General features: G+C 38.7%; 1 protein-coding gene across 1 annotated transcript in view; it reads right to left on the bottom strand.

Moving 5' to 3' along the window:
- The window catches only part of AKT3 (AKT serine/threonine kinase 3), a 336,511-nt gene that overhangs the window by 189,879 nt on the left and 126,688 nt on the right, over positions 1-19,944 (bottom strand). The window contains exon 3 of the mRNA XM_050950427.1: positions 991-1,116. Coding sequence (XP_050806384.1) covers positions 991-1,116 — 126 coding nt within the window. The remainder of the gene's footprint in view (positions 1-990; positions 1,117-19,944) is intronic.

Raw genomic sequence — 19,944 nt, 5'->3', positions numbered from 1 at the left:
ATCTACAAATTACAAGGCTTAGTTATCATATTATTTTTCAAGTTAACTTGCAATAGGATTTGGGTGTCTAACTCCCTTAGGCTCTTTTGAAAACCCCAGTCTTTGTCCACACAATATCTTTATTCAGTTTAGTCTCTCAAGTACTTCCATTTTTGTGGCACACACTATAGGCCATATGTCTTCATTTGTAAACACCTTTCTATTATCCCCACCTTCTGGGGATGAACTGAATCTAAAAGGTTACCTTTTAAACAAGTTCTATAAAAAAATAGAAATCAAGATATCTCCATTTTATCCACCGGATGCATATTTCACAGCCTTGCTAATACATGTAAATTGTTTGATTGCTTGGAACTACTGATTACCCTGTGTGGCGAGCTGATTACCTGATTATCTAAGAGACTAACCCTTTAGCTTGATTTTGTGCCATTTGACAGTCTGGATGATTTTTTAATTACTTTGAATTTTCAAGTGATTTTATAGATATTACTGGGGAAAGGTGGGAGTGTCTTCCTATAGGTAACGTTTTACCACAAATGTATATCTTATGACAGTCACTTGTCTAATTTGTTGTTGTTCATTACGGGTAACCTTAACTAAGAAACTTGAATTAGAAAAGCTTCAAAACCTAGTATTTGATAAAACTTTAGTGGTATTTCCAAAGGTGTTGTTTAGAGTTTGACTTCAGCCACAGTGGAACAACGCTGACCCACAGCATCAAACTTTTAGGTTTGACAGTGAATTTCTAAATTACACATATAAAGTGTAATGTAGTAGGTAATTATCAATATGCTAAGAGTTAACATTTTAAATTGAGTGGTAATGTATGTCCTTCCCTCTTTATATAAACACACTACCATGGGATCTAAAATATTTTAATACAGTCAATATATTTAATATAAGTAATATATATAATTATGTGCAAAGAATTAAATACATTTATAGTGATTTAAATACTGTAGGTATAACAGATGCTGAAGAGAGACTCACTTGCTACAGAAAAGTTGTTGAGGGGATATGGTAGATCCACATCTTGGGGCTTCTCCTTATACCCTATGAAAGAACCATCTGTCTTCAACAAGAAGTATCTTGGCCGCCAATTTTTGATATATTCTCCTATATGAGAAAAATATGCATTAATACTAAAGAAAAAAAAGACTGATATGGGATGTTACAGTGCTGTATCCGTGCCCAACATTAACAGTGTCAGAATTTGCTTGAACAATTTTCTTCATTTAAGAGAGAAAAATGTCACACTTTTATAATTAATTACACCTTATGTCTCCAGAGATTCATTCAACAATACACACAGAGTTGCGGGCAATGAGAAACCTTACACATAGATCACATACATTATTTTTAAAACACTGACATCCTAGATACTGTTCCCAAAGTGAAATGAACAATAAAGAAACAGCATGCGCTGTTTATTACATTGTGGTAAAATCCAGGGGGAAGAAGGTAAAAATGGACCTTCTCTCTTGTAAGAATTGTTGATTACAAATTAGCTTCCCAAAACTTATCTACCATGAAAAGACACAATGCAAAATCCAGTGTAAGAATAAAACAGAGGCTCATCAAATTGTCCGATTATATATATGGACAGAGGAAAGTACATATTCTGTATAAAATCTTATTGAGATCAAAGAGCTGTTCAAAATTGCTTTTATATTTAACATACGCTTTGAAAAGATAAACAAATGCAGTTTAAAAGGAACTGGACAGATGCACTGGTTACTAGAAGTGCTGTAAACCACAAGCCCTCAGCCACTAAATCATATTACCACCTTCTTCCACTGATGTGTGCTGAACATTTTCCACAAAGAATGTAAATCAATCTCAAGATCTCCCTATTAACCAGCTAAATGTGAACTTGATACAGCCAGAGAAGTAAGCAAAATCTAACACATACAGTTGTGATAGTAAAGGAGACAATCTATCAACAAGAAGTACATCCGTCTTTTCATAATGCAAGTTCAAGAACTTCACTAACTATTGAAATGGTAGCCTGCTCCTTCACAGAAGTGTGGATAAGAAAATAGTGAAACTAGTATGCCAAGCAGAAGATGTTGTGGAATTAACTTCTATCTTCTGAAAAATTACTAACGCAAGCTATTTACATGCACTACTAGATTAAAATATGGAAAACCAATCTTCTCCAATAAATCAAAATGGTCTGAATCAAGAACTTTGAAATCAGAAAAGTGACTGGTTTCAAAACTTTTTATGATGAATTTTGGAGAAATGTTTTATCTAGATAATTTATGCAGTGATATTTCAGGAATAAAGGCAACGTCTTCAGCCAAATAATTCACAAATCTGCTGTAGCAATCAACCAGTAATGATTTATTGTCTACTATGAACAAAACCTCCTGCAACACTTCTATATCTGGGTCTTTAAAGGGTTTCATCAATACACTTGTATATTATATGTAACGTGGGAATTTAAGTGCTAAACAGCATGATTTTGCCTTAAGTTTCAGCCCCACTACAGTAGCCCACAATGATAGCCAGATGCAGAACATGTCGCTCCAAAAGGAATGTACAATACAGCACAACTTCTCAGGTCTCTTGCACCATGGATGTCTCTCTTTAAAATACATTAACTCTGCCTGGTTCCTACAGATGAATCATACCCAAATTTGCTTTTTCAGGATATTATTTCCCCCACAAAAGAAGTTAATATAATTTTTGCACACAGATACACTGAAGGGTGTGCCTTCTCTTGGAATGATCATTATTGCTCTAACAAAACTGGCCAGGATAAAGGCTATTGAAAATGGAGTGGGTTTAGGTGAATATATTTATGGGCAGGTTTTTGTTTATATTGTAATTTTTAATGTATGGCTACTATGCCCAGAAAAATGGATGGATGCCCACACTTGCACTTCAGAAATCTGAAGAATAAAATAAATAACATATTGGTTAACATTTCACTTAATTGCTGAAATAGCTTAATAGTTATCAAGATACACTCATTTTCCTCTGCTTAATTTATAAAATGCTCCCTTATAAAAATAATTATGCTCCCTTCTGCATAATCCAATTTTTTAAAGACTGAAAACAGTTTTCAGTCTATTTCTTAAAAGATATCAGTGTTCACATGAAGCCGAAATTCTCACCATAAGAAACACTCATATACTACATATCTCAGGGATATTTGGAAAGGAGGCCAACTCTCTGACTTCCACATGATCTATCAGCATTTCAACTTTTATATTTTTCAGCAATAAAAATATGTGCATATGTAATCATCATTTAAAGTCTGTTATATTTCTAAAGCAGCAGCTAATATTAAATTTGAAGTCATAGTAAGAATATACTTTTCAGAATGGAACATATGTTTACCAAGTACCTTAAACATAAAAGAACTGCAAAAGACTTACCGGTACATTTGAAAGTTTGTGTATTCAAGAGTTAAGATTAGAGTAAAGGATTTTGTGAGAAAAAAAGTCCACATGGACTAACCAGCAGAAAAGATGGCCTGACAATTTAATGAATTACAGTCTTTAAAGTAGTTAAAATAGCAGTATTTTTCCTATAGAGAACTACTCAGTTTGTACCCAGCTTCCTGCTGGGTTAATGTAAGCTAAATTATTATTTTGCTTAAATTTATGCCCTTCTAAATTGAAAAACCATGTTCTCCTAGAATCTGCTTACTAGACTTGGAAGAGATATCTAATTTTACACATTGCATTGAAGTAAACCAAGTTATTCATGCATCTTTTTAACTCTGGTCAAAGTATTTAAAGCTATTACAAAATAATGGCACTTTCACATACAAGGAAAATTCTGTAACCTAGGAGTCAGCTTCAGTTTCTTCGCTGCTCTAGCAATATTTATCAGGATGTTCCCCAAAATTGGGAATTGATGTGCAACAGAAATTCTGTTTCACATGAAAATAAAAGTCTGTATCTTTGACAAAGGCAAAAAAAAAAAACAGTTGAGGTAACTATACAAGGAATATGGTAATATTGAGTACGTCAACACTGGAATAGAAGACTGCTATGTAGACATTTGGGCTCAGGCTGTGGGGTCCAAGGGTTCAGGCTGCAGCCTGAGCCTGAATGTCTGCACAGCAATTTTACAGCCTTGCAGCCAAGTCCTGTGAGCTGAGACAGGCTAGCCCGCAGGTGTTTAATTGCTTCCTTCAGGTACCACAGGGTCATGAGAATGAAGTTCTGAATTGCTCTTCACCTGACATTCTTTGGTTGTTATTGCTACCCAATGTACAGTAACTCCTCACTTTAAGTCATCCCGGTTAACATTGTTTCCTTGTTACATTGCTGATCAATTAGGGAACACGCTTATTTAAAGTTGTGCAATGCTCCACTCTTACATTGTTTGCCTGCCTGCTTTCTCCACAGCTGGCAGCCTCCGCCCCCCCAGCGCCTCTGGCCCCCGCCGGCAGACCCCACAGATCAGCGCCTTCCCGCTTCCTCCCCCTCCCCACCTTTGGCAATCAGCTGGTGCGCAGCATTTCAGAGGCAGAGGGGAGGAGCAAGGACTCGGCGCACAGGCTTCCCCTCCCTCCCCTGCCTCCCGAACACCGCAAGCCAGCTGATTGTCCCGAGGAGGGGAGGGAGGGAGAGCCTGCATGCTGAGTCCTCGCTCCTGCCCCATCCTTCCTGCTCCCTAAACACCAAAAGCTAGCTGATTGCCCCAGGCAGCAGGGAGAAGGGAGGACTCGGTGTGCCCCCCCCACCTCCTGATGGCAGCAATCAGCGGGCTTGCAGCATTTAGAACGGAGGGGAGGGAAGGGGGAGGACTGAGGATGCAGCATGAGAAGTAAAGGGGGAGGAGGTGGGGGAGGAAGAGGCAGGTCAAGGATGGGGGCTTGGATGAAGGGGGGGAGTGGGCGGGCTGAGGGTTGAGCCCGCCCCTGGTGCTTGCTGAGTAGGGGAAGCTGCCACTGCTGTGCAACATGCTTCTCCCAGCCTACAGCACCTTCAGCCTCCTTGCCTGCCTCACCTTCAGTGCCAGTGGGCTGTGCCTGTATAGGGTAAGGCAGGAGCACCTCCCAACTATCATACTGTACAGTATGTTTGTAAACACATAGCACATGCACACTACTCCCCCCCCCCCCGCAGCATAGTATTAAATTGCTTGTTTAAAATTGTTTAAAATGTATATTAATGCCTTTTGTCTGGCAAAAAAAAATTTCCCTCAGACCTAACTCCCCCACCACCATTTACATTAATTCTTATGGGGAAATTGGATTTGCTTAACATCGTTTCACTTAAAGTCGCATTTTTCAGGAACATAACTACAACATTAAGTGAGGAGTTACTGTATTAAGTGCAATCCCAGTGAAAGGGGTTTTATACAGCCATTTCTTATGCAAGCAGATAGCAACGGTGACTTGCCTTCAGATTTTTTATTCTGATAAGGAGTTTGTTGTAGTGATGTAATGCTTGTAATTTTGATACTTTGGTGAGAGGAAATCTCTGTGGAACCAGACAAGACAAGTCTTCAGTTTGCTCATGCGTACATAAAATGAATCTCTTAAAGTCAGTTATGTCTTTAAATTTATCTCAGGTCTCTAACAATGTCTTCAAACACAGACTTCACCTAATACTTTATCGTTCCTTTTGTAATCTTAAGAAAATCTTAAGAATCTTAAGAAAATGAGAATTCAGCACTCTTTTTGAGAATTATTAATTCAAAAATACCCAACCAATTTCATTGCTGAAGAATCACAGTAATTATTAAGACAAATTGCTCATTTTTGCAATAGATAATTTAACCTGTTTTATTTAACAGAGTTTGATACTTTTGAATATAAAAAGGACTTCTGGAGATGTCAGGAAAACATTTTTAAGATACAGAGCTGACAGGCAACGGAAGGAAGCCTTTGAGTTCAATAACTTGCTTCCCAGAAAGGAGCAACAGCTGCCACACAGACACAAGTGAGATTAAAAAAAAAAAAAATACAGCAAGCAAAGAACACCAGAAATCTGCCTCAAATATTTCCTTATCAATTTACCAAAATGGTTCTAAAAGAAATAACATTGTGGGGTGAACGACTGTTTGAGATTTTTTGTTTGTTTGGCAGGGTACTGGGAAAGGATGAGAGGAGGGAAAAACCGGGGTGTTTTTTTTTATTATTATTTTTAAGGGAGAAGTGTACAGGTTTTCTATTTTAAAATAGACTAAAATCTCTCTCATGTCCAGATAAACAAAGAGAGGGACAAAAACAACAATGCACCCTTAGAGCAAAGACTAGAAAAATGGGGCCAACAAAAACTGTTCAAAAGAAACCAGGTTAAACCATATTACTATACAAGTTATTAAAATGAAGCAAGATCATGAGTGATGCCAGGTCAAGCAAGATATCAAAAATATTTTTTGTTTTTAAATTGAATTTACTTACCTTGGCCCTCTGAGGGCAGTGTTACATCATAAGAAGCATCAGAAGTGACTTTTTACCTAAGATGACAGTTTTTAAATTTACAGTGGTTTTATTAAATATTTACCCTTTGTGATTTATTAACATATGGAAATTGCAATGTAATCTGAAGCAACTGTAAAAAAATTGAGATTAAATTAAATAAAAAGCATATCTTCCCTTAGCATCAAGTATATGCTGTTTAATATAATGGAGCATTATAGGTGCATGCACACACAAAAATTTACTTTAAGGAGAGCCAAATTTTGGCAGTAAATGTTTAGATCCTATCCTTTGTCTTTTAAATAGTAAGGCAACCCATATTTGAATAAAAATGCATGTTTCCAAGAAGCCACTGATAATACTAAATGATATTTTGAGTATATCTATATAAAGACTTGAAAAATTCAATTGTCTATTCACCAGTGGCAAGTGGGAAGAGGATATATGCCTAAAATTTATGCAGTACTTAAGCCTTCTTTAAGAAGTTTATAGCCTGGGAGTGAAGATAAATGACAACTGAATGTAAACTGAGGCAATGTTGCTTTTCTGAGGCTACAGACAGTTCCAGTGCACCTAATGTTCCTCCAAGCTTAAAGTACCATCACAGTGTAATTAACAAGACTGATCAATTTTACCACTGCTGTTCAGAACCCTATGGGCAGAAACTGTCAAGAACCTTGAGAGAGACCTTCCTTCTCTTTGCAGCAACCAGGAGGCACAAAAGGGAGGAGAAGGTAGAAATCATCTTCTTTCCAACAGGACATGGTCAGAGATCAAAATTAAGGGGTTGACTGAGTCACCCAGGAAAATCCCGTAACAGCACTCCAGTTGACGTCGCAGCACATTTCCCAGGAGCTGGAGGTGAGTAGGAGAGCTGGGCTTCTTACCAGGGCACTGTTCCTGGATCTCGCTAATGGGGTCCGATACCTTCATCTTTTGTACATATCTCTAGCTAGAATTCCTCCCACCCCATTTATGTAGTAGGAGACTATATAGGATCTGCAGGATGCCAGACATCTTTGAAATAAAAGTCGGAGCGTAAGCCGCGGTAGGACCTTCCTATGCCAGGACATTTCACCACCCTATGGCCAGCCAGAGTAAGATAGGAGCCAAATGGCTTCTTACTCCCTATGGTAATTATTTAAACTTTTGTCTTGCCTGAGCTTCGTGAGCCTCTTGCTCTATTTTAGCTAGAAAGATTAATCCTCCAACTAGTAGAAAACTGGTAAATTTTCCAAGCTCTTTTACAGACTCCCAAGCCAGTCGATCACTCTTCAAAACAATAAAGAAAGCCTATTTACCTTACAGTAATGGGAGTTCTTTGAGATGTGTGGTCCCTGTACATATACCATTGTGGGTTAGCATGCACTCTGTATGCCTGAACACGGAAGATTATTCATTAGCAGTGTGCATGGGTCTGTGCCTGCATCTCCTTTTGCTTTGGATGAAGAGCATAAGGGGCAACACAGAGCAACAGCCTCTCCAGTCCCTTCTCTAACATAAGTCACCTTAGGAAAGGATCTGAAGCAGAGGGGAAGGAGGGTGGTATACGAATACGACCACCCATTTTGAAGAACTCCAGTTTTTGTGAAGTACTTACTTTGAGCAATGCTTTCTATGTGCATTCTATGTGGGTGTCTCACAAGCTTTACTCATTGAGGAAGATAGTACAAGGAACCACTAGGGTTGCCAATGTTCTGATTTCTGAAAATCAGACACCTCGCACCCCATCTCTCCTCTTCCCCTGAGGCCCCATCCCTGCCCCCAAATCCCCGCCTCCTGCTCACTCCTCACTTGTTCCCCGTCGCTCACAGCTTTCCCTGACTCCTCACTGCAAAGTCTGCCAAGCTCTCTGCTGCTTTAATGTACAACCCTCCACACTTGAATTGCGACATAAGAATGACGGAGAAACAAATTCAGGTCTGGCATTAACAGAGTATCCATCCCTAGGCGTTAACAGTCTTAGGCCATCTTCTTATCACAGGTCTGAATTTGGACTCTTTGCTTTAAGCGGAGGCCTAACAAGCAGATTCTCATCCCACCAGCACCTTTCTAAACCCTGGGCAACTCCAGCATGAGCAGCAAGGGACATACAAACCCCAACTCCAGCAGGCTGCCTGGGAGTGCAGGTCAGAAGAATGCTGTGGCCGCATGGGAGCAGCCAGGAAGCCCCACTGGTGAGATAGGACGTGGCCATCCTGCACGGCAGCCTCTCACCTCCCCCTGCACTGCCTGCCCGGCAGCCCCCTTCCCCGCTCGCTGGAGCTCTTCCCACGCTGGAGCTGCCTGAGAGGGCAGCCAGAGGAAGTGCTGGCAGGGCAGCTCTTGTTCCTTCCCTCCCGGGGAACATTCCATGCCTGCTGGGAGCGCCTTACCCTACTCGCCATGTGCCCCCACACATTATCCTCTGCCGCAAACCGTGCTCCTCAAAGGGGCCGCCAGTGCATGCGTGTTGCCTTGGGAGCTGCCTCTTCAGGGCCAGGCGACAGGCTGCCACTCCTCTCTCTCCTTCGGTCACTGCAGGTGTGGGGTGACACTGCCAGGTCCCCTTTTCCACTCAACTTTCCAGTCGAAAATCAGATACCTGACAACCCTAGGAACCATGCTGCACCACAGACTACAGAACCCCTGTGCCTAAAGATGCATCTGATGAAGAAGATTGTACTAAGGCCTAAAGTCTATAAAGGTATGCACAAAATCCCATGTTGCCGTTCTACAGGAGAGAAGCAACCAAGGTAACAGTAGACAATAATGAAGAAGCAGAGCGGGAAGGAAGCAGTGTCCCCAGACCTGAAGAACAACTCTGTGTAGCTCAAAAGTTTGTACCTTCCACCAACAGAAGTTAGACCAATAAAAGATATTACCTCACCTACCTTTTCTTTCTGATATCCTGGGACCAACATAACTACAACAACACCGCAAACAATTATATATGACAATGAATGTTGAGATTCAAAAACTTAAAGCTTTATAACCATTAAAAGTCAGCATCATGTCAAAATACACAATGTGAATATCCTTAAGTTAAACTCCAGTAAGCTATTTCTTTATTTTGCCTACCTGTAATTTTCAATTATCACCCATGGAAATATTTTTTCATCTGTTTGTGTGGTAAAAGAAACATTTACCAATAAAAATCTAATAATTCCAAGCCTAACTCTGAGTCTGATCTAATATGGCAATTCCTGTGGCCTTAAATACCTTTGTGTCCTAGTATTTTAATTTACTTTTTTTAAAAGAAAATTACTTAATGGTAATTCTTGTTCTCAGAATGCTTGTAACAAACAGGCAAAAACCCTTTAGCTAAGTACCATATCCAATGAATTCCCTTGCTGATCTTCTTGCTAATTCTAAACAAATGTCTTCCCCATTTTAAATTATTGGACTGAATCTCTGTCCTATGACCTGTACATTTAGTACTATTATGGGTTCTGGTCATCGTTCAACTCTTTCCTTTCTGTTGCATTAAACTCTCAATAATTTTTTTAAATATAAAAATATAGGAAAATATTAAGAATAAATACTCAACAAGAAAAGCAAGAGATTGCCCTATACAAATGCAATATCAGTCTCTAACTTAGCAGGTCTGGACTCAGTTTTTAAAAATGCATTTGCTTAAATGTGCACCTAACGTACTCACACAACTACTGAGGCGCCGTTGTAAGTGAAGGATTTTCACCCACAGATTACCATAATGCAGATCCTCAACATGAGCATGCACAAGATTATCTTGCCAATTTAAACATTACTTGTATTCCCCCTTAACTCTTGAACGCTTCAGATGACATGTAGCCAAATCAAATTCAATGGAACTACTCACATGTGCGAAGTTACTCACTTGCATACATGTTTTCAGGTTTAGGTACAAATTTGGTTCATGATCTTATAACAGTAAATGTTTAAAGTGGCAAGATTTTCTTCCTGATAGCTCAAACTGGACATAGAAAAGGTCAGTTCTGAATTTGGTCAGGATGTCTCTAACTCTTCATAATTGTGGCCTGAATTTTTATTAGCAAGTTCGTAATGTTATCCAGCACAACTTGTAGCTAATTATCAATATGGGAGTGCAGGTACACATCTTTTAACTCATTTGAGATGAAAAAGAAGGTCTTTGAATCAACTCCCTTGCTGACAGTCTCAAGGATATACATCTTGAAATATATATTTTTAAAATAAGCTGTTTTTATTATTGGAAACTCTTGATGGATAAAGAATAACGTATTGCTGCCTAGAGCAACCTGGTCTTTATTATCTATAACTGTAATATCTAGATCACCCTGATTATATTTCTTGTTTCTCTTGAGATGAGCAAATTTACATTCCAATTCAGTAATAAGCCTAGCTTACTCTCCACTTCCTATGTCTGTTCTCATAAATTCCATAACTATATACTTGCGTACTACCAAGTTTTAGTGCAAAATTCTGCTCTCATTTATGATGCACCAACCGATTAGATGGAAGACCAGTTTAAACAACCATGATCTTTCTGGCACTATAGAACACAGAAGAACATGGAATAAAACCCGTCAAGAAGAAAGGCCAACCCAACTAACAAAAAGAAGGTGACTCACCATTTGCAAAACTACTGACCTCTGCCAGGACACAGATGTAAAAAGCAATACTTGGTGGGAGGTAGTCACACCTGAATTCTCAGTTAAATTCCAACTCACATAATAATTTCAAATTATGCCAAGATGACTAAAATGCTGTCTCCAAGGATAAAAAAGAAGACATTCAATGCTCTCAACGGTTTGTTTTCTTAGATCAGTAATTTTTAAGAAAATGTCTTTACCAGATTTAAAACTGGCATCTTTCTTTTTCCTATGAAGACAGAGAATAAGATTTCTGCTAAGCTCATTCACATAATATTCCAGTCATTCAGTGATTAACCAAAAATCTTTGTTGTATCCTGATCAAAAAAGGTTAGAAAAGCAGTCTGAAGTACATGGACCAGGGTGACCAGAGAGCAAGTGTGAAAAATCGGGACGGGCGTGGGGGAGTAATAGGAGCCTATACAAGAAAAAGACCCAAAAATCGGGACTGTCCCTATAAAATCAGGACATCTGGTCACCCTAACATGGACAAAGCCATGGAGCACTTCAAACTATTATTTCCATTTACCATTCTTAAGGCAATATCTTTATCCCATCAAAATAACCCAACTACCAGAACAGTAAAACTTCACTCTTTTATGCAGTGTAGTTGTAGCTGTGTTGGTCCAAATATATGAGAGAGAAAAGGTGTGTGAGGTATGACTTTTATTGGACTAACTTCTGCTGCTGAGAGAGACAAGCCTTGAAGCTTACACAGACCTGAAGAGAAGTTCTGTGTAAGCTCGAAAGCTTGTCTCTCTCGGCAAAAGAATAAGGTCCAATAAAAGTTATTACCTCACCCACCTTGTCTCTCTAAACTTATTCTTAATATTTAAGAAGGAAAAGTCTGTGAGTTTAACTTTCCACTTCCATAATCTAAAGTAAGAAGTCAGCTGACAAATAGGAAAAGATTACATTTACACTTAACCCTTTCGGGACTGCTTTAGTCCTTTTCGATATGTCTGTACCCCTTTTCCTGTCAAAATTTTTCATACGTTTACTTCTTTCAAGTGAATCTGGAAACTCATAATAAACAAAACAAGCCTCCTTTTCCCAAAAGGGGTATTAGAGGGGAGGGGAGGGGAGAAAGTATAATTGATGCCAGTGGTTTAAAATCTGGTTTATATGCAACTGTCAATACACAGGAAAAAAATGAAAGGAAGTTAGCTGATGCTCTTCAGGAGTGGACCAGCCTTTCACCACTGGAGAAGATTCAAAATATGATCAAGTTGCAAGAGAAAATTAGTCTGCTAATCTAAGACTAGCACTTAGTGTTTATTTGTCTAGTTTTATATAATTTTAGACAAATTTTAACTACCATTTTCTGCACAGGAAAGGTCCAAGTTGCGATAGCAGGGGTGTGCAACATATCACTTTTGAAATACTTGAACAAAGCTACACAACAGAGCTTACACAGCGCCTGCCTACATATTTCTTGGGATCAAAATAATTTTATTACTCTATTTCCATAAGTGCTAAATTTACCAAAAACTTAAAAATAGCAAAGAAAACTTAATTTCTCTCTCAGAAAGGTTCCTTTTAAAAAAACAACAATGGAGGAAGGAGAAATATTAAACTCCTGAACTAATTAACAAAACTAAAGGAGGAGGTGGGGGACAATGATAATTAGTATGTACCCTCCCCCGAACCAAACCTCCAAATACACTCATTCTGTATATGCACACACAACAGCAGCATCATAAACCGTCTCAAGTTCTTGCCATTATTCAGTTCGACATCTGCACATGTTTATGCGTCTCTCCAAACAACCTCTTGAACACCCTGCTGGAGCTGTCATTTTTTTCTTCTCCCTATCTGGCAGATGGCAAGTCAACAATCGGCATCAACAGCAGCCGAATATCTCCCCCCTCCAGCCTACCCCCCCCAAACAGACACAATAATAACTTCTTTGTGCTTCCCCACAATGCAGCTGCTTAAACCATTTCGCTACAAGGCTGCTTTGCCTTAATAAAAAAAAAAATCCCTTCTGTCAAGTCTAAAAAGCAGCATAATGTTAAGCAAGCTAAAGCCACAGCACAGCTGCAAACGGGCAGACACATTGACAGCTCCTCCCTTAACAAAGCCCTGTGAATTGAAGGGGGTTCATCTGAGGCTCACACAGTAATTAGTATTAAAAAGTCCGACAGCCTCTATTATGCTAAGGAAAAAAAACTGGACAGAACTGGGCTGCTGTTTTGCGTCAAGAGTTCTGCTGCAAAGTAGATAAATCATGTTGGGTTTTTTTCCCCTCTCTTTTTAAAGACAGTAATAAGGAGGATGAGAGAAGCTAATTTGAAAACTTGGACACAGTAATTGTACCATATGGTGAGCATTTATCCCTTCTGAAATACACGCTAACAGTCACTTACATGCACAGTGCTTTGTTTTACAGTTGTTATTCTCTCTACCATATTCATAAAATGGATCTGAATATCTGATACTCCAGAGAAGTTGTGTGTAATTAGCAACAAAACTGCCTGGGCTTATTATACTGGCCTAGCATACCAATCTAGTATACTGCAAAACAACTGCCTCCCTTCCTTTCCTCCCCTCCTCCCAAGAATGAAGTAGTGTCCACTTCAAGGTTTTATCTTCAGCTCAAGCTAGTCAGATATCAAAATATGACAAAGTTTAGAGAAATAATTTATTGACACTTTTATATATTGCTTCTTGAAACAGCTGGTTCTAGAACACATGAGGGGAGGCTAGTCTCATTATAATCCTATGTCACACAAAGAAGTTGGTTCAAGAAACAAGTATAATTCAGCCACTAGATAAAAATAACCACAAAATAATTAAGTTCAACCATCCTCAGGGGAGGAACTGTACCAAAAACTTCCATGGTGACATTAAGCTTAAGAAAGGGCAATTTAAAAAAGAAAGAACTCAGTTAAACAGACCCTAAGAAAAGTGAGGAAACTGAAATCCTTATTTTCTACCTGGATGATATTAAAACATACTGTACCATAATAGACTCACAGAAGATATGAACACAGCTGAACAAAAAAGGAAGAGGGAATATCAGAATTATTTTTAAAAAATAAACTGCGGTTGAATAGCAAGGTTCAGAAATTATTCAAGTCAAACACTATCTTTCAGAAAATGGAAATCCAATCCCGGAAAGAAACATAAACCAAGGCATGCAAAATGTAAGGTAGCAATTTGGAGGTCTAAAACAGATTTTTGAGGAACAAATAACCAAACACATATAAACAAAAATAAATTAAGGCGAACAACATGAGAGAATCAGTCCATCTGCTAAACACCAGGACATAAAGGCTACAACTGAGAATTAGGGTATTGTAGAGAAACTAAATGATTTCTTTGCACCAGTCTTCATTACAGAAGATAGTGAGGAGAAACCTACTGTGAACGATCACTTTTCAGGTAACAAAGACAAGGTACTGTCAGTTACCCTGGTATCAAAACATGAAATAGTGGAACAAAGTGATAAAGAGCAAACATGGATAGTATGTAGCCAAGATTTCTAAAGACATTTAAGAATGAAGTGGTTGAACAAACAAAAACTTCATAAAAGATTGCATAATCACCTTCTACTGTTGGATTAGAGGGTGGCAAATTTCATATTTACGCTTAAAAAAAGAGGCTAAGGGTGATTCAAGGAAGTGCAGGCCAGGGATTTTTACTTCAGTGCCAGGAAAACTGTTCAAAGCCATAATTAAAAACAGACTTAGAAAGCGTATTAGGTCAATCTACATGAGATAGACAAACCAGCACTGCCTCTGAATAACATGCCTATCTTCACTACTGAAATTCTTTGAGTACCTCAACAAAATAATGAATTTAAAAAAAAAAATCAGCTAATTATTTGAACTTACTAAAAGATTTCAGTAAGAGTTACTAAGGAAACTTGTTAGTTTGGGGGGGGGGGGGAAGAGGGGCAGGTAAAGTGTAGTGGAATGAGAGGGATTAGAAACTAGCTGAAAGAAAGGAAACAGAATAGGATTATGTAGTCAATTTTCAATATGGGGTGCCACAAGATTCTATATTAGGAACAGTTTTGCTTAATAAATACATTAATGACCCAGAAAAATGTGAGGCGGAAAAACTATTTATATTTGTCTAGAATATGAGGAATTTCAGAGGGCCCTAACAAGTTAATAAAATGGGCAGAAAAATAGCAGATGAAATCTAAGATGGAGAAATGCAAAGTAATGCCCATAAAAAGGAATAATTTGCAGAACTCAGACTGTCCTGAGTCTTAATTTAACTATAACTATTCTGAACTGCTCAGCAAAATCTTCTGCTCAACGTGAGCCTTTGGGGAAAAGGAAGCAAAATATTAGGGTATATAAAGAATGGGATGTAAAGTAATACTGAAACATTACAATGCCATTATATACACATAAATATATGCCTTAATTTGGAATACTATGTTAGTTCTGGTCAAACTTTCTCAAAAAGATGTAAAAGTAGTAGAGGGGATTCAGAGACAAGACAAAGGAATCAAGAGGCTTCCATATGAAGAGAGAATGAATGGATCAGGACTATTTAAGTTACAGAGAAGATGAAGAAGAAGAAGGTATATGATAATGACATATAAAATAACAAATTGTATAGAGAAGATAAAGGATAACAGGTGACACCAAAAAGGAGAGGACAAGAGCAAGAGGGACTTCACTGAAAATGAAAGAGAAGAAGTTTTTAAAAACACAAAAAGAAAAACACATTTTAGACAGACCATATTTATTCTCTGGAAGTCATTGCCACAAAATATCATTTACACCAGGGGTCTCAAACTCAAATGACCACGAGGGCCACGTTAGGGCTAGTTCATTGGCCCGAGGGCCGCATCACTGACACCACTCCCTCTTGCTGCCCTCAGCCCTGCCCCCACTCCACCCCTTTCATGAGACTCCAGCTCTTCACACCCCTTCCCTGCCCCCATTCCAACCCCTTTCCTGAAAAAAGATCAGCAGCCACCCTACCGAAATCTTCTGAAAAACTGAACCCTTATTTAAGGTACCTAAATGCGAGCTGAGCTCTTTTGAAAACCTGGCCTCAAATGTGTGTGAGCATTCTCTTTTTTAACGTCTGGACCTAATAGTTACAGTTTTGGACCCTAAAAATCATGGTCTTAATAAAGACACTGGATTTATGACTTATTACAACAATAGGTAACCGACTAGCCCCCTTTTTTCCTATGACTACAGCATGTTAACAGGCCACTTCACCTTGAATAGTCCCTTAGAACATGTGTTAATTCCTTACCTTACACTATCTGTTTGATCTTGTATTTACTTGTGACACTCTGAGAACCCTTCCCAGACCTGAAGAAGCGCTCGGTGTAGCTTAAAAGCTTGTCTCGCTCACTAACAGAAGCTGATCCAATAAAACAGTGGTTCTCAGATTTCAGTAACCCAAGGACCCAATTTCGATTTAAAATTTTGCTGTGGACCCTCAAGCCCCACTCCCACTTCACCCCTCCCCCAAGGTCCCTCCTCTTCCCTGCCTCTTTCAACCCACTCCCCTCAAGCGCCCTGTCCCCCCTCATCCTCCTCTCTCCCAGCACCTCCTGCACGTTGGGGAACAGCTGTTCCCCAGAGTGCAGGAGGCGCTGGGGAGGGAGGGAGTCAGGAGCTGAGGGAGGGAGTGGGAGGAGTGGATCAGTGCGGTGGCAGGCCCTGGACATGGTTCCAGCCCCTCCTCGAAGTGCGCCCCATCCTTGCTCCTCCCCCTCCTTTCCAGAGCCTCCTGCATGTCAGGGAACAGCTGTTCCACTGCGTACAGGAGGCGTTCGGAGGGAGGAAGATGAGTTGAGGAAGGAAGGGGAAGAAGTTCATCAGTGGGCCCACAGACCCCCTGGAATATCCTCGTGGACCCCCGGGGTCCACGGATCCCAGTTTGAGAAATGCTGCAATAAAAGATATTACCTAGCCCACTTTGTCACAGATTCAGCTATATCTACAATACAGCAGCTACAGTGGCACTAATGCATCTACACTGCTGTAGCGCTTCTGGTGAAGCTGCTCAAAGCCAAAAGGTACAGGATTCTTCTGTTGGCTTAGTAACTCCTGCTTCTGCAAGAGGCAGTAGCTATATCGACAGGAAAAGCTCTCCTGCCAACATAGTGCTGTCCACACCAGCGCTTACATTGGTGTAACTTGTGTTGCTCACAGGTGTGGATTATTCACACCCGTCAGCGACATAAGTTACACTGAAGTAATCTGTAGTGTAAACATAGCCTTAGGAAGAAACTTCCCTTATGGGCAGGTTAATTAAGTGTCCACTAACGGGTTTCTTTCACTTTCTTCTGAACAATCTGATATTGGTCATTGTAACAGACATGATAGCAGACTAGGTGGGCCACTGGTCTTATCTAGTATGGCATCTCTTGCAATTGTATGTCAGCCACAAATGACCATTGTTTTGAAACAACAAAAATAGTCATTTTAATTAGAGTTTTTAAGTTCAGCTATATCTCAAAGAAAAGATGCCAAAATAATTCTGCAGCACTGCTGCTAATGTCCCAGCAAAGGATATTACTGTACATTGTAGCATATAAATGACAAACCTTAACACTCCCTTACTGCAATTTTATATCTGAAACAGTCAAATGAACTCTCTTCTAATAATATTCAATTTTTATATATATGTACAGATTAAAGGTATGTCTGTACAGCATCTGGAAGATGTGATTCCCAGCTCAGAAAGGCACATATGCTAGCTCTGTTCCAACCAGCAAGTAAAAATAGCAGTCTGGCTGTGGCAACATGGGCAGTAGCTAGGCATCCTAGTACAGTCCCGCCTAACCCCAGCTATGTACTTTCATGGCTAGCTCAAGCAGCCACGTGTGCTGCCATGGCCACACTGCTATTTTTAGCATGACAGCTCAAGCAGAGCTAGCATGAGTATGTCTACTGAAGCTGGGAATTATACCTCCTGTAGATATACAAATAGACGAAACCATACAGAAACTTTAAAGGTTTGTATAATTTACCAAGTGCTCATGGAGAGCTGTAGGATAAACCCTGTACCTGAAAACCCCTTGAATATCTTCAAAATCATTTGAAGTAAAATACTTTAACATCTACTACTGAAGCACAAACCGAGAGAGAACCATGTCAACCAATTTTGCAGTTCAAAAAAGAATTTTTGAATGTCAGGAAGCCAAAAAACTGATTTTTCTTCAGGCTGACTTGGCATTGTAACACTAAATACAATGCTAAAAGAGCACCAAGAAAGTTAATGTCAATAATATACTTTCTTCAGCTTACATCAAAAGATCTTAACTAAATAAAGCTCAAATGTCTTTAAAAACACTTCAGTTTTTTTAGATTAAATACTCTGTCTGTTCTTAAATATTTGTATTTGACTGCTAATGATCAAGCCAGAATGAGAATCACAAAACAATTTTAAAGACTATCATTTAGTAATCTGTTATTTTTTAAGAACAGAAGTGTCAAGGTCAATAAATATTTACTTAGCTGAGATAATAAAGTCTTCTCACCTGTAATTTTGACCAGACCCAGCAATCTAGAATTCATTAAGTGTTTCCATCCTCCTCCATTTTTGTAACTAGTGTACAAGCATTAGACAGTTTCCAGTCATAACTTGAAAAATTTTTAAATAGCTGTATACAACCCTATCTGCAGAATTTCTGTCATTGATAGGCCTTTTAAGTTGCATGGCCCACATCACAGAAATTTAATTTACATAGCCTAGCGCAACAACCTAAGAAAAACTTTTGGCCTTATTTTTCTGATTTGCACATACTCCATACAATACTAATCTATGTGTATCTTGTGCTTTTTCTCCACTAACAGAAAACCCCAAATTTTTTCCTACTTTCTAACTACAAGTTGATAATAACTGGGTGTCTAGTACACTCCTGATGTAAAAGACAATTTTAGAACTTATCTGATTACCTTAAAAATCTGCAGTCATATTATTCAATATTCTGAAATTTCACATCATAAGAAACATTTTTCCCATTAATTCTAAAACTGACACTTCTGAGATTTTAGCTGATGATCCTTAGTATAACTTACTGAAGAAAGCTATTTGTGACACCACAGGATAAGTTACAACATAAAACTGTAAATCTTTTATTAGTTTACTCTAATAATTAGTGAATAAAACACTACTGATTTAATATAAAATGTTTTGTTTAAATATGAGAACAGCAAAGTTTGCTTAATAATAAAACACAAAAATGGAACCAACTTACAAAACTGATTTTAGAATCCTTGAGTAATTCTGTACCAGTGGTGTCACAAAAGATGTCACATCTCAACAGGCCGTGGTCTGCTGAAGGTTCGAAAATGTCCAATTTAATTAAAATATTTATTAAAAGTAGCCATGTATTCTTTCCACTTCATCGAGTTTCAGAATGCTTCTGAGAAGCATGGGTGCAACTTCCTTTTTGGAAAAAGAAAAAAAAAAGCAACACTGGTCTAAATTAAATGAAAACTAAATGTCTTCTTCTAAAATGTAGAATAGGATGTATAGGAAGTGGGGAAATCTAGATTTTACTTACAGTCTAATAAAAGCATGAACAACAATGCTTACAGAACCTTAATGAAACATCCATATTTTCTGATTGCTTTTAATAACCTCCAAATGATAATTTCCTCAGAGCACTAAAAACTGCTGACAAAAACACCAGCATATTAGCACAGCACTACAAAATGGATGGGAGGGAATGAATTTCTACATACTAGTTGCATTCTTAAATTAACCTTTTAACTTCAAGGAAAAATAGCAATTATTGAATAATATTTTCACTATGTGTCTAACCTATGAAAGCTCTTTGTAAATCATCTGAACGCTACCATCTGAATTTTCTGGAGCAGAATACCAGAAAAGCCTAATACTTATTAGCGAATGGGTTGTTGATATTTAAAAGATACCAAGAAATCTTAACAATAATGGCCTAAATCCTCTGGGTCCAACTAAAATGTACTCAGGCATAGATTTGCAGGGGGACGTAGAGGGGGT

Source organism: Gopherus flavomarginatus, chromosome 4 (genome assembly GCF_025201925.1).
Source record: "Gopherus flavomarginatus isolate rGopFla2 chromosome 4, rGopFla2.mat.asm, whole genome shotgun sequence".
NCBI lineage: Eukaryota > Metazoa > Chordata > Testudines > Testudinidae > Gopherus > Gopherus flavomarginatus.
The sequence above is the reverse complement of the archived record's forward strand: the minus strand, read 5'-3'. Positions and strand labels throughout refer to the sequence as shown.